Source organism: Vitis riparia, chromosome 8 (assembly GCF_004353265.1).
Source record: "Vitis riparia cultivar Riparia Gloire de Montpellier isolate 1030 chromosome 8, EGFV_Vit.rip_1.0, whole genome shotgun sequence".
Lineage (NCBI taxonomy): Eukaryota > Viridiplantae > Streptophyta > Magnoliopsida > Vitales > Vitaceae > Vitis > Vitis riparia.
This window is the reverse complement of record NC_048438.1, coordinates 16,389,864-16,405,945: the sequence shown is the minus strand read 5'-3', so window position 1 is coordinate 16,405,945 and position 16,082 is coordinate 16,389,864. Positions and strand designations below refer to the sequence as shown.

The window sequence follows — 16,082 nt, the reverse complement described above, 5'->3', positions numbered from 1 at the left end:
CTAGATCTTTCACACAACAACCTGTCGGGTGAAATTCCAAGATACTTGGCTACTATTCCCTTGAGGAATTTGAACCTTTCTTTGAATGATTTCGAAGGTGAGATACCAGTAGATGGAGTTTTCAGAAATGCAAGTGCAATTTCAATTGCTGGAAATGACAGGCTTTGTGGGGGTATACCTGAATTACAGTTGCCAAGATGCTCTAAAGACCAAAAGAGAAAGTAGAAAATGTCTCTCGCCCTCGAATTAACAATCCCTATAGGACTTTCGGGAATAATTTTGATGTCCTGTATAATCCTTCATCGGCTTAAAAAAGTGAGCAAAGGCCAACCCTCGGAATCTCTGTTGCAGGACCGATTTATGAATATTTCTTATGGGTTGCTTGTCAAAGCAACAGATGGATTCTCTTCAGCCCATTTGATTGGTACAGGAAGCTTTGGCTCAGTATACAAGGGAATTCTTCATCCAAACGAAACAGTCATTGCAGTGAAGGTATTCAACCTTCAGAACAGAGGAGTTTCCAAGAGTTTCATGGCCTGAGTGCGAAGCTTTGAGAAACATTCGGCCTCGGAATCTTGTCAAGATCATAACTGCTTGCTCAAGCGTTGACTTTCATGGTAATGACTTCAAAGCCCTAGTTTATGAATACATGCCAAATGGGAGCCTCGAGACTTGGTTGCATCAGTTTGCCCCAGTAGGGAATGCACATGGGCAGAGGAGTCTAAACCTTCTTCAGCGATTAAATATAGCAATTGGTGTGGGTTCAGCCTTGGATTATCTTCATAACCAACGCCAAGATCCAATCATACATTGTGATATAAAACCAAGTAACGTTCTTCTAGACAATGATAAGAATGCTCATGTGGGTGATTTTGGTCTTGCAAGGTTCCTTCATCATCACATCAATGAAAATTCTCATATTCAGACCAGCTCAGTTGTTTTAAAATGAACCATTGGATATGCTGCTCCAGGTGACTAAGCCTTTTCTTTTTTTCTCCCTTTGTTCTAGTAAAACATACAGGTGATTGCTGCAATTTTTATGTGAGATGTGTTATTGTTGAACTGCTAGTATGGCATGGGTAGTGATCTGTCAACTCAAGGGGATGTGTATAGCCATCTTGTTGGAAATGTTCACAGGGAAAAAACCTACTGATGACATGTTCAACGATGGCCTCAGCCTTCATAAGTTTGTGGACATGACTTTGGCAGGAGGAGCAATGGAGATTGTGGATCATGTACGGACACTCTTGGGAGGAGAAGAGGAGGAAGCGGCCAGTGTCAGCGTTTGTTTAATTTCTATACTTGGAATAGGAGTTGCATGTTCTAAGGAATCACCAAGAGAACGAATGGATATTTGTGATGCTGTCCTGGAAGTACATAGTATTAAGGACATGATTGATGAAACTTAGCAGAAATAACCAAGTATAGGTAGACCACTCAATATTGCCATGTAATGAATGCTTGAGCTATGTATAGTTTGCCTGTCTTATGCTTGAGCCCTAGCAATATCTTCTAGAAGTCCACAGGTCAAGTTTTCTTGGACAAGAATCTAAATTTTCTTTGCAGCAGTTAAGAGGAGGTGATTTGGAATTCTTGTTTATATTGATTTCATGTTGTTGAAGGGGTCAAGAAGATGGGTATTGTGGTTGCTATGTGCTTTGCCACTTCCCACATGACCAGCTGGTCTTCTACTCTAGATTTCATTTATGGAACAATATTTGGTGAAACAATACTCTCTTGTTCCTAATTGTTGACCTTTTCAATTTTAATCACCCTTATGAGCTCTAATTGTGAATGATGCATCTCCATCTATACCGCCACTTTTTACTTGTCGCCCATCTCTTCACCTCGCCATTGTTGACCATCATAACAATCGCCCTTCATTACTAAATACCAATCACTGCCTCCCCTTACTAATACTGCCTTCTAGCTATTATAACGAAGTGGAGCATGACTCTCATTTGGAATCATCTTCTGAGATTGAGTGAGATGTGAAGGAAAATCAATTCATTGGTAGCATTATGTAATTTGACAGCGCTGGGCCTTCTTCTTGTAGTTGGGGAAGCATGTAATGTTTGTTATTGTTGTGCACCAGATGTAGTTGAAGTTAATGGCTGTTGATTCGTTAGATACATGAATCGTTTTTGTTGGCATAATTTTTGGATTAAGGCTGTTTGATCTTTGTGTTGGTATTGGATGAATGTTTTCTTTTATTATAAGAGGCTAAAAGCTCCTAGTCATGTCTAATAATAGTGACAATAACAAGTATAATATGGAAAAGGTTATTTCCAAATGCTCCCCTACTCCCAAATGGTAGGTGATTCCTTATCCTCCTTATACCTTACTGGAAGAATAAAGGGAACAACAAAAAATAAAAAATAATAGTTTTCAATTTCCATCTAGTTCAAGAAAAAGATCTGCTGCATGCTTGCAGATGAACTGTTGCAAGTATAAAAATCTGATCACCCTCAGGAATAGTGCATAGTAAGATTAAGATGAGGTACAAAATATTTTAGATACAAGCAACCACCAAGAATGTCTCTCCCCTGTCCTGATTGCAGGGCCACTTTGAAAACTTAGGCAAAGAAAGTAGCAGATTTGCAGGTTGACATTAATCTAGAGCAGCTCATTCATCCCTGTTGAATTTATGCTATAGAAAACCCAAACGAGTGCCATTGTATAGGGTTTTCCAGAACATTGTTGCCAGGTGACTGTTCCTCTGGCATCATTCACCGATGGATTCTTCTTTGTCATAGTACAAGAGAAGGGATTTCAAGAATTGTATCTGCAAGATGACAACTATCACATTCCACCATGGTAGAATTTCATGTTGCCTTAAAATGGAGTGGTAGCAAACATCAAAGAAGGCTTTGCCATGTTAATCTGTCTAATGCTCTCAAGACAAGAGAATTGGGTATAGGTTATAATACTAAATCTTAAATTGAATTGATAAATTTCCGATTATGGTCCATGACTAGGAAGATTCAGTCTAAATCATTTATGGGGTTGTGCTCTAATAAATAAGCCAGTGTAGTCTGTAACTGTGGTAACTTCCCTCTCACAGCTTGTAATGTAACTGATAATGGGAGGCACAAATTTATGTTCTGTATGGTTCAATTTTATGAACATCGTAGTAATTTAATATTAATCAAAACTTGCTGATATGTATCATCTCCAACATCATATTGCTAGATTTCAAGGAACAAACGAGCCTGAATGATCCTCATCCTCGGTTATGTGTGAGTAGAAGATAAAACATAAGAAAAAAGAATCATATTCATCAAGCTGTTACCACTCCTACAGTCTGATTCTCAGATTGAATTGCTTGAAGGTATTCATAGCAGTACTTCTCTTTTCCTTGGTTTGATTCTTCAAATGGAGTCAAGCCACAGGTAACATAACAGGAGCGCCGTCATATGGAATCCCAATAACATAAATCGGTTCTTCTGTTATTTTCTGGAGCTCAGCATTTTTCCAATCTTCAACGATCATTATTGTATTATTTGCTGCAGAGGATATGCCCAGTACTTCCCTTTAGCGTGACCTTCAAGTGTATTTAAAATCTACGACTTATTTTGATTTACAATTTTAACTTGATTATTACGGTGCTGTGTTTGAGTTGGCTGTACCAGAATTTTGACGTGATATGAAGATCACCCACCAGGAATCAATCGTTATCCCTATTCACGGATTCCTTCCCACCGGTGGTTGTAACGTTAACACGTGCCTAGATGAGTGGTCTAAGGGTACGGCTCTTAATGGTCCTGCGGGCCGCAAACATAGGATCATCCCCCTACTATGAGACACTTCACCCCAAACATGCACTCCCCTTTTTCAACCGCTGTAATTGGACATGAACAGTCGATCGCAAAAGCACCATTCTCCCATTCTTAGATAATGATTGGAGACGGGTGACGTGGGGTTGGTTTGATTTTTCTAATTGACGCTTATGGCTTAAGCGTGGGAGTGGCTGTATTTGACCCGAAACAGAACATTCGGACAATGGCAATGAGACATACTCCAACGTAGGGATGACAAAAGGCTGGATTCGGACGGAATCAGGACGGGTGATCCATCCTGATCTTTTTCCCTTTATTTAAATCTTGATCCTGATCTTGTTCTCCTTTATTTTCGTTTCAATAAAATATTTAAATGTGGTTGGGCAGTTTATTTTTTAAAATTTTAATGATATTAAAATGAATATTTTTTATAATATTATAAATTTTTATAATTCATATTTTTTTAGAAGTAGTTTTTATTTATTTATTATTTTATATGTATTAAAAACTGGAAAATAAAAAATAAATTAAACTTTTTATAATTTAATTATATATATATAATAGAAGGTGGAGCGTAATATTTAGGCCACTCCAAATCCATTCATAGCATTAAAAATTTTGTCTTATTATTATCATCCCTTTTTCATTGTTTAGTGTTGCACTTTTCATAGTAGTTAAATGTCATCATTGTTGCATAGCCTTAGGTAGTCGACATTGTTGGTTGTTTGCATAACCGCTAATCAATGATCTTCACATCCTTGAAGAATCTATTTGAAAATAATAATAATTGATGTATTTTTATTTGCAATATCTCTTATCACCCGTAAGATTTAAGGTGTAAGAGAAAATAAATTATATGATACTGAATTAACATCTATTTAATTTGAATTTGGATCTTTGAAATATATGCATGAAATTTGAATCATTAAATAAAAGTACAAACACATAAAATTAGTGTACAAACAAATTAAACGTATATAAAATAAATCTCATTGCAGTACAAATAAATGAAATTTAAGTATAAACAATATGATCAAATTACATCGTTGGTACCATCTAATTGGTGGTGTCTTTTCTTTAAGTATCTAGGAACTATCATTCCACGATATAAAGAGATTTATAGAAGACATGAAATAATGTATTTGAATAACAAAAAGAGATATAGAGATGAAAGTATAATCTTGCTTCTTTGGGTCTTTTTAATTGTAATTATGTTATGATTATTGGATCACTAGTAATTGATAATAAAAAATGTAATGTTAACATTCTTAACGAACTAGAAAGATTTGGTTAATCATAACTTCTAAATCATACTTCCAATAGAAAGAGAGATGAAGAATTTGACATTTTAGGTTATAACATGTATTATATAAAGTATCATATTATATAGTAATAAATTTTAATTTTACTTGATAGTTCTCAAATCCAAGAAACTTCCTCTCTAGTTCATTTCTTTATATTCAACATCTTCCTTGCCAAATTATCACAAATCCTCTTATTAGAAGACATTTTTTTTAATGAAGATTTCTTTTTTTACTTCAGGAAGGAAAATGTTTTAGCCACATGACAATGAGCGCAACATAAAAAAATGGGGATGGTGGCATCGGATTTGCTTCAATCATAATGACGTGCGTCATGGTCTGAAACAGACCCCTTCTTGTTTGAAACGTCAGCGCCAATCCGCAATCGATCACACCCCTTTCGCAAGTCCAGATTCCCTACAAGGACCGGCAATATGTTTTGTCATTTGGCTTAATGTCCTTCCGTATGCCGCCAATCTAACCTGCAGTAAACATAGTTTTTCCATTGACAGAATAAAACTAAAACCTTACTATTAACAAAATTTGGGGCATGCTTTTAGTTGACAATGAAACCCATTAATTTCTCCCTGATACTTGATAGAGAAATGTCTCTTTTTCCCCCTTCCTTTTTAATTTCTTTTTTTTTACTATTTTCCGTCTGCCAGCAGATGATGGATAACAAGTGAAGTAAAATTTTATATGACTACACGTAGGCAAGTTGATGATTCGGTGAGGATTAAAGAATAGTTTTTTTGCGTCCCAAACATGAAACCATGAACTAGGGGAAATGGTGTGCTTCTAGGGTGAACCTCTCTGCAGTTTAGTCTGCGCCATTCCAGTCCTAGGTGGTGGCTAAAGATTGGGTGTTTCAATTATTTTAAATACTTCACAAGATGTTGACCCTAATCCTAATCTTCATACCCAGAAGTGCAATAATTCAAGGGTAGAAAAGAAATTTGAAAGAGGAAAAGGACATTCGGCCTGCCACCAACGTGGCCTGGGAAGGATCCAAGCGCCCGGCTGCGTCAATCATTGGGCAAGGGACATGTTATTTGTAGTATAACAAATCCCCATTTTCCTCCCATCATCAACCCACCACTCGTTTTTTTTCTTTTTCTTTGATGGATACGATGGGCCGCCCTCCTGAGGCTGACCACTCCCCTCATTTTCTGCGTGGGACATATTTTCAGCACCTATTTAATCGCGGTCAACTTCTTCTCCTTTCCCTTATCGACTCCCTTTCCTTCAAAAATTATTTACTTTTACTATTCTTATTTCTTATTTCATTCATTTATTTCCTTTTCCTGATTAAGGGGATGCCATTTTTATTACATTCGGAGGGACAAAATTTGGCATCACACAAAAATTGTGGTTTTTTGGTACAATTACATATACTTTTACTAAAAATTCTATAAAAAAATATTCACGTCTGAAAAATATTATCAATTTGTAAATTATTTTGAAATCCTATAAATTAGGTTTATACTTGAAATCCTATTTTGAAATATGGTTTTATCTTAAATAATGATTTGAGTATAAATTTATAAATATGAGATATCTCTTATTAATAAATTATTTTTTAGCGCAAAAAATAATATTATCTTAAAAAAAATGTACAAATGTGTAAATGCAAGGATATCTATTATTATTAACAAATCTTTTGTTCTTGAAATGATATAAATCCTAGTTTGATACAAATTTATAAACCGTGTGGTATTTAGTATTATTAAACCTATTTTTGAAAAAAAAATGATTTTCCAAAAACACAATTTTAAAATTTCCTATTTTGATAAATATTCTAAAATTATAAAATTATTTAAATTTAAAATGAATTTAAATTTTATATATATATATATATATATATATATATATATATATAGACGTGGTTGCTCATCTCTCCATTCTTTTTGGATATGATTTCAAGTTCATCTTGAGAGATAATAACGTAAATATCATAATATTTTATATGTAGAGTCCATTCTAATCACATATTACTAGGAAATGGTTCTACTTCACAAAACATACACCTATTTTTCCTTCTATAATTTAAGAATATTCATACTATAGCAATTAATCCATCATTCCTAACAAGGTTTTGTCCATAATTGTACAGTAACTACAACGATTTAAGAAAGTAGCAATAATTTTAATCAAAGCGATTATTATAAATTATTAAAGTAAAAATGGCAAATGGGTTTTATAAAATTAAAAACTTTATTTAATTTGAGCATATTTTGCCTTTGAGGATTCATCACCCCAAGTCTCTTACCTCAACAACTGAAGAAAGAAGAAAGGGTCCCCGCCAATATATTTGTAAATTTTTTTTTATATAGAAATTTCGTGTATGAATCATAGGAGAGATTTGCTGTAAAAGAAAAGATACCCTCCAAAGGAGTAGGGATAAGGATGCCATGTCCATGAAATAAGAGTCACCAAGATTCATCCGATATGGTATTATCTTAAAAAATTCAAAGTTAATTTGGGATGAGATGAAATTGAAATTAATTAGTAGCTTACGTGGCGTGCGGGGGTGCAATAGCCAATCCCGTATTTATTCCAAATCTCACACTATGTTACGTCGTTGGCGGAGTCCATATTCTCCATGTATGACTCACTGCAAAAAGAAAACGATTGGAAAGTTTCAAACCCAGACCGTTTCACATTGGTTCGCTGATGCTGAATAAAATAAAGCTCTGCATATAGAAATAAGGCAACAAAGACGCCCTCTTTGCTCTTTTCTTTGTATCATCCTTCTCTTTGTTTCAGCCGCCATGGTGGACCTGTCTTTGAGTCTTGCTTCTTGTTGATAACTACGCACGCTTGGGATTGGGATAGGGAGATTAGAGGATGAAAAACATGTTTGAATTTCGGACACTTGGCCGTGCCAAGACGCCTATCTTCTCCACCATTTCATGTGCAGCAGCTTTCATGCTTTTGATTTTTGCAGATAGTTTCATATACAATCTTTCTCTCCATTCTATTGCCTTTGGAACTCAGGAGAATTTTCCGGTTGTATACAATAGAGAAACCGGGGGGGCACGGCAAATACCACTGAATTCCGTGAAAGAAGAGGTTGAGAGAGATTACAGTGAAGATCAGAGGAATTTTAATCCTCCAATCAATGTCACGGAGGAGGAAAGGATAGCGTGGTTTCGGACGGTACTTCCAGAGTTTGAGATATTCAAGTCAACGAGACTGACACAGCAATTTGAAGGCCGTGTCCGGAGTTTTTTCAACGGCAAGTGTGAGGTTCGGTTCTTCATGACGTGGATTTCCCCAGCGGAGTCTTTCGGAAGAAGGGAGTTTATTGCCATGGACAGTCTCTTCAAAGCCCATCCTCATGGATGCTTGACGATTCTATCACCAACGTTGGATTCCAGGCTAGGGGATAGAATCCTAAAACCTCTCCAAGATCGAGAGTTTCGAGTGCTTGCAGTCGCACCAGACGCGTCTTTTCTGTTCAAGGACACCCCGGCTGAAGCTTGGTTTGTTGAGATGAAGAGCGGGAACAAGGACCCCGGTGAGATACCATTAGCTCAGAATTTATCCAATCTGCTCAGACTCGCAGTTCTGTACAAGTATGGAGGTGTTTACTTGGACACCGATTTCATCATACTGAACAAGTTTTCCAGTTTGAGAAATACAATTGGAGCACAGAGCATTGATCCAGTGTCTGGGAACTGGTCCAGATTGAATAATGCGGTTCTGATCTTTGACAAGAATCATCCACTGGTATACAAGTTCATAGAGGAGTTTGCCTTGACTTTTGATGGGAACAAATGGGGGCATAATGGACCCTACCTGGTTTCTAGAGTCGTCAACAGAGTGGCCAGAAGGCCCGGGTATAACTTTACTGTGTTGCCTCCAATGGCTTTCTACCCTGTGGATTGGAACCGGATTGGAGATTATTTTCCGCGACCGAAGGATCAGGTCACTTCAAAATGGTTGGAAACGAAGTTGCTGCAGCTAGGCAAGGAGGCTTATGGTGTGCACCTATGGAACAAACAAAGTAGCAAATTGAAAATTGAGCCAGGAAGCATCATAGCCAGATTAATTTTGGATCACTGTTCCATTTGCGAGCATGTATATACTTCTTAAAGGGGATGCCTTTCGGCTAAATGGAACTACCTGTGGCAAAGCCACAAACGGAGAAGAATTAATGGGCGCCTCTTACTGAGATAAGAATCAGATCTCTCTGTTGCTCAATAAGCTCCTGGTTCTAGATTGTAATTTTTTTTTCCCCACGAGACCATTGTTATTATTATTATTATTAGTAGTAGTAGTATTTTGTTTCTTTTTAAATTCAATTTTTTTTTCTTTTTTCAATGTAAATAAGATAATTATTTACATGTTAATCTCATTCGGGCAAAAAGTTCCATTGATATTCATTTATGTTTACATGCTACATTGACTGACTCATAAGTGAAGATTAATCAGAACTTTCTACGGCAGACCATAATCTGGGGTTGTCTCGACTTCAACTTGAACCAGAAGCCTCTGCATATGCAGCAACCAAATCCTGGCAATCTGCGAAATGACTTTGTTCTGCTTAACTTGCGAGTCATAATTCTCGCCTCCCTATTCTCCAGTCCAAACTCATCAGGTCCAAGATCTCTGGTGGGTCCAATCTGCCTGATGGACATCCAAGGATCATGAAATCTATCATCTCTATCATTGTCCCGTAAGGATATAGGCTTAATCATGGGTGAACCATTGAAATCCTGCCAATGGGTTGCCAAACTGGCGTGCTCCATCTCAAACAATCTCCCCAGAGAGAATCTTCCTCGTTCTATCGACTCTAACAAACTATTGCCCTTGTGGGAGGAAGATAGCGAGGAACATGAAGCAACTGAAGAAGAAAAGGTAGAAGACAAGCAAACGGATTTCTGGTACTCTATAATCTGCCTGATTCTTTGTTTTTGGACTTCTGGGTCGATGATTTCAGATGTCTCTTCAAAGTCTTCTTCACTGATCTCAGGTACCATACTGGTTTAAAAGTATTTTAGCACTAATAAATGAAAAACATACCTTTTTTATGGAGAAACATTGAAAGAAAAGGGAATACGTCAAGGAACTGAGATGACTAAAATTCCCAATAAAGAATTGTGAAGGCCGGCAATAAGGAACACTTTTTTGTACTCGGCTTTGTTCTGAGGGAAGTTTGAAGTTGATTTGTGCATAAAAGGACAAGGTTGGAATATATTAGACTATTCAATTTTTTGTTGAGCTATGAAATATTACATGATGCATATGTAGAGCAGCGGCACCTAGATCTCCAATATTCCAATTAGAACAAAACCCTTGGTGTTTTTCTTCTTCTTCTTCTTTAATAATTTTGTTTTTATTATTTTTATTTTTATTTTTGCTATTGTGAGCTTTCATGGCTTTGAAGTTATTCTTCCTGTTTCTAATAAGAATCCAACATTTTTTTTACTCGAGTGCATTAGCTATTCACTCCTAGCTTTCTTCTCCCAGTAAGTATCCCCCTCAGTCAACATTTCTTCACACCACGGATCTCTGCGACCCTACTATCTCCCTCAGTCAACATTTCTTTGAGCACTGATGTCTGTGACCTTACATCTTGTTCCAATAAATGTAAGTTGAATAAATCGCGTGAAGAAACTCCAACAAATGAATCAACAACTTGTTCTAGTAAACGTAAGTTGAATAAATTATGTGATGAAACTCCAACCAATGAATCAAACTGAGGTATCTACAAGTTATTTACTTTCTTCTTTGCTCCATGTCACTGGGGAAGTTTTGACACGCCCAAGATAAACTAGATGGAAAGATCCAACCGACAAAGTGAGACTTCTTTGAGGGGAAAACACAGAAAATAATTTGCAGGCTAGAACATTGCAAGTACTCCAGCCATTCAATGAGACAAACCGACACCAAAAGAAAATCTAATGGTCTACTGAAAGGATCATAGCAAATTACTGAAGATATTAAGAAAATTAATTATAAACTCAATCTCATTGATTTGGAAGCAAATGTTTTGGCTGAAATGAATATGTACATACACACCCATGCCCATAGGGATCATCTGTTCATTGGGTATGACTATATGTTTTAAGTTCGATGTCAACCTTCCACAACCCTCTCCTATAGGGGATAAGTGCAACATTTCCACAAGTTGGAAGTTCTCATCAATGAGTTAAAGCGATTTTAACTATCCACTGAGAAATACTTAGCTCTTGGCTTCCCCACTCAAACTTTAGGTTCACCTGTTTTTGCTTTTATTCTGTACATAAAACTCTTCTTGCTACACAAAAAAAGGTTGATAACAAGTACATCCTGGAATTAAGACATAATTATCCATCATGGATGACATAACACAACTGATCTTAATTCTTGATAATGCTCGTCCAGCAGAAAATAGTTTAAATTTTTTTTTAATCTGAGCTATAAAATAACTTGCTACTGAACAAAATTGAACTAGCATGTTGATATTCTATAAAGCATATATGATTAACGAGGATCCTTAACTCTAGTGCTTAGAGGTTTGAATCACCGCATGTGCATAAAATCATGAAGCAAGGCATGTGCATAATACATACATAGTAGATACACAGTTAATCAGAAACAGTGCCATCTTCTACCATATCTAAATTTTCAACATATAATGTAATTTGAATGAGGTGGTGATTGTTTTCTTTGCACCATGACCTATTCTTTGCAGCATAGTATGATTTAACAAAATATCACATTGAAGGATAGGAGAGATAGGATATAGTAGTGTTCAGTCATCAAGCCTCTTTACTGAGCTCCATTATACTGTCACAAGATAAGATCTATCCTGTGAGTAAAGAGATGTAATAATTATCAAACATTTAACTGTCTACCTATCCGTTGGTCTTTATCTAATCTTCATTAGAGAATGATGTAAATAGGATATCATAATTCTAATTTAATGAACCAAAAATAGATCTACAAAAACTCACCTTGTGACATAGTGATAAAGATCACCTTACGTATATTGTTTGTAATGCTGCTAGCACCTTGTCACCTCATATCAACATTGGCACATTGTATCTTCCCTCACTCTCTCATACTTAAATGTTTGTACAAATGATGGGAAACCTCACAAACTTAGGATGAGTGGAGAGAGGGACCAAGAGTCTTTTTATATCATGTCAAGTGACCTTCCATCAAGGGTTACAAATGAACACTTTCTTCTAGATACATAAATCCACCTTTTCCAATTCCATGTATTATTCATACAATAAAAACTTTAATGTAGGAACATGACTTTGGTCATTGTGTCTTGTACACAATCTGGTAGGTTCATGACTTTGGTCATGATGCCTTGTATTTCTCCATATACCTTATCCATTTAATCTTCCCACATACATTAGATATATAGTATGAGAAATGTAAATACATTAGGTTCATAACTTTGGTCATGAACCTTTAGAAGATTGGAGATTAACTTCATGTGGTCATGAAGGCCACAATAATTCCAACAATCTCAGGCAAGCAAGAAAAGAAAAGATAAGTGAAAACATTGATAGGAAGTCACTATGAATAAGAGAGGCTCCATAACAATGTTAATTTCTTTCATATATAGCAATTGCAAAATGCTTCTAATGAAACCATATTCTAATACTCTTTGAAATAGGAAGAGATGCACTTTAACTAACATCTCCACCTAGAAAGATTATTATATAGAGTTGAAATGGACTAAGTTGAAGGAATGAGCTTCTGTACAACAGAAACAGAGGAACTGATAGAGGATAGACATAAAAAAAGTGAACCTAGTTTGTTTTACTCTAGCATCCACAGATTCTTATTTGTCAAAATGAAGTCAAAACTGAGATATATGCAAGACCAGTGATATGCCATCAATGTGCAACACCATGTCTCAATCTGTTTGATCAGAAACATACCAGATCGTTTCTATCTATCAACACTATGTCTCAAGGCTAATCACTTTCCAGAAGAACATTGATCTCAGGGGTGGGGAGTTTGTTTGGTCTCATATTAGCCCCTTGAGGTATGGACACCTATCCACATTGGATGATACATTAAACTTTGATAGGATAAGATATTTGGATGTCTGAAGCAAAAGAGAAACCATGGAAAAAAAACAAAACAATTGCTGGAATCACAAATACTCTCTTGTTTTCAGAAAATGTAAGCCTTCATAGTTTTGTTTCTTGCTCTTTAACTTTACGATTACATTCCTTTTTTGTTTGATATCCTAGCTTATTCTAGTTACAACTTAGCTCTTCAAAATACAGCCCTGCAAAATTAAGCATGAACAAGGCACATTGCTTCAGAATTATTACTTCTCTGAACAAGGACTTATGATCAATACTCATTTAAATTAAATGAAGTCTAATAAGAGAAAACAAATAGAAGTATCACAAGCAATACAACAGGAAAGAAAAGTGAAATTGACCATCAAAATGTGATTACAAGAAGAGCAGTCCAAGATTCAGAAATCACATCAATTGAACAGAGATTCATCAATCTCAATTTTGACAACCTCATCATCTTCGAAGCGATCCTTCTTTGGGGGAGAAGGCGGTATCGGTGCCCTAGGAGGACCTCTCCCTTTCTTCTTGTTCCGAGGCCTTGCCTATTTTATGCAACCAATTTCAAACGCAACCGCCAAATCAAACCATCATAATAAACAGATAAGAAAATTTAAGAAACAAATAAACTTACATTTCCAAAGGAGTGATTGAACCGCTTTCCTTTTGCAGTCTTCTTATCACCTCTGCCACAGTACACTGAAGCACAAGAACAGAAAATTTAAGGCACCGCAATATAATTTTTTATATATGCATGTCAAGAGAGTGAGAGTCGTGTTTAATTATACCAGAAGGGATTGGTGGAGGAGAAGTTGCAGAAATTGAGAGTGAAACGAAACGAGTGTCGAAAGAAACGGCGAGGGTTTCGGATTGAGAAAATGAAAAGCGAGAAGAGAGATTTAGTGATTGAGGAGCGATTGCAGGAGCTCCGAGTATGAGTGCGGCCATGGCTGACCTGGAGAGATGGATAGAAATGGATAAGGTACGTTGGCTGTGTGCGATGGTCGCTAGAACAAGAACCAGTGAACGCAACCGATAAGGAGGTGCTGTGAGCAAAAAGGCCGAAGGTTTCATGCCACGTTTCACAACATGGTAGGGCCAAAATGAGATCCAGGCCCATTGAGCATATTGGGCCGAAAAGGAAAGTACTGGTAATTTGGGCCTCAGAGGCTAAACCAAACACGTTTTTCAAATAAAAATGTAGCCGAGGTAAGTTATTCCACTGGAAAAGTGATAAGCCGATATAGCTCGAGGTGATATGAACTTTGAATTTATGATTGAAAGTGGCAAAGGAATTAATCTCTGAATGGAGAGGAATTTTAAGTTGAGGGTCCAACCCAAAATTCGGTTTCCAATTGAAGGGCAGAGCCCGACCCTAAAATGGGGCCTTTCTATAACATTTGTGTAATTAAAAAAAAAAAAAAAAAATATATATATATATATATATATATATATATATATATATATATATATATATAAAATAAATAACATTATGCAACAAATATACATTTTTATCACATATTTGTATGAGATAAATAAATGAAAGTACATCATACTGAGAGAATTAGATTTTTGACTCGTTTATATCTTATTCATTATAAAACAAACTCCATCTTTGTTATGTCTGATTATAAAATTATAGGATTTATTAAATTTTGATAAGTATTAAATAGAATATATTTAATGAACTTTTTTATTTTTATTATCTTATTAATCAAATGACCAAACTATGTAAAAAAAATATCTTCAAAATAATACTTAATTAATTAAAAAAGAATTTAAAATTTATAATGTTATATAATATACATATATTAAATAATGTTAATAGAAGTGTTACAACACGAGAGAGCACCTATTAAAAACACAAATGAAAATAATTGGAAATATGGATTCCTAGATGGAAATACTACATCTGGAGTGTAATGAAATGTACATATAATATTTGGAATTGGTCCAGGATTTTGATTTTGGGATAATTAATAACATTTGTAATGTTTTGATACATTTTTATGTACAAAATTTCTAGTATTCATTTAATATATGTCTTAAGGTTAAATTTCATTTACCTCTTTGGAAGTTATGCCAAAATTTTAAATTTCTCTATATTTTATTTTTGTTTTTAAAAATAAGTGAAGATAACTTCTATATGTTATCTAAAAACTATCCTCTTACTTGTTTTTAAAAACTAAAAATGCAAAAAAAATGACTAAACAGTATCAAGAATTTTTAAAAATAATTTTTTGTTTTTAAAAACAAAAAAAATTATTTTTAAATTATATTGCCAAATAGGCTCTAATTGCCGACATGGATACACTTCATATCTTTATTTTTGAAAATAAAAATGATATTAAGTTCTATATAAAATTCAAGAATTCTTACACAGTTATATTGAAAAATATAATGTTTTTGAAATCTCATAACAAAATTAAGATATTAAAAAAAATTTACTACTTCAAATTAAAAAAAAAATTAAAATAATTTTAAAGGAGATAAAATAAGTTTATACCTTTTGTATAAAAGTTTCTACTTAAAAGTGAATTCAAACAAGCCCAAATATTTGCTTTTTGCATAAAAGTTGTGTTGCTATTTTTAAAAATGAAAATAGGAAGTATATCCAAACTTTACGTACATATTTTATAAAATTAAAGAACGCTGCAATCACGAATATGTCTATGATACAAATGGGTAAGTCAAATAAAAAAATGTAATCACATATGAAGATGTGATTAATGTCAAAAAAATTAATCAATGTATGAAAAATATAATCAAGATACTAAGGTATAAAAATTGAAATTAGACTGTGAAGTATGTAATTATGCAATAAAAATATTACTAGGATAAATAAAAAATGTGACTACAAAAATATGAAAAATATCATTAGGATATAAAAAAAAAACGACCAATATAACATGGTACTATCATAAAAAGAAATGAAGAATGTGATTAGTACAACTAATATTACT

At 34.8% G+C, this 16,082-nt stretch overlaps 2 protein-coding genes and 1 pseudogene across 2 annotated transcripts; 2 read left to right on the top strand and 1 right to left on the bottom strand.

Moving 5' to 3' along the window:
• On the top strand, positions 1-1,630 carry LOC117921210 (annotated as a pseudogene).
• Positions 1,631-7,711: 6,081 nt separating this feature from the next.
• LOC117919693 (lactosylceramide 4-alpha-galactosyltransferase-like) lies at positions 7,712-9,374 on the top strand. Its single transcript, XM_034836923.1, has one exon. It carries the CDS (start codon positions 7,928-7,930, stop codon positions 9,176-9,178), a length of 1,251 nt encoding a protein of 416 aa, XP_034692814.1. The 5' UTR covers positions 7,712-7,927; the 3' UTR covers positions 9,179-9,374.
• Positions 9,375-13,371: 3,997 nt separating this feature from the next.
• Positions 13,372-14,149, bottom strand: LOC117919924 (30S ribosomal protein S31, chloroplastic). The gene is made up of 3 exons (XM_034837229.1): positions 13,908-14,149; positions 13,754-13,818; positions 13,372-13,664 (listed from the first exon to the last, which is right to left on the bottom strand). The coding sequence occupies exons 1-3, from the start codon at positions 14,065-14,067 to the stop codon at positions 13,533-13,535; spliced, it is 357 nt and encodes a 118-aa protein (XP_034693120.1). The 5' UTR covers positions 14,068-14,149; the 3' UTR covers positions 13,372-13,532.
• Between the last annotated feature and the right edge of the window lie 1,933 nt (positions 14,150-16,082).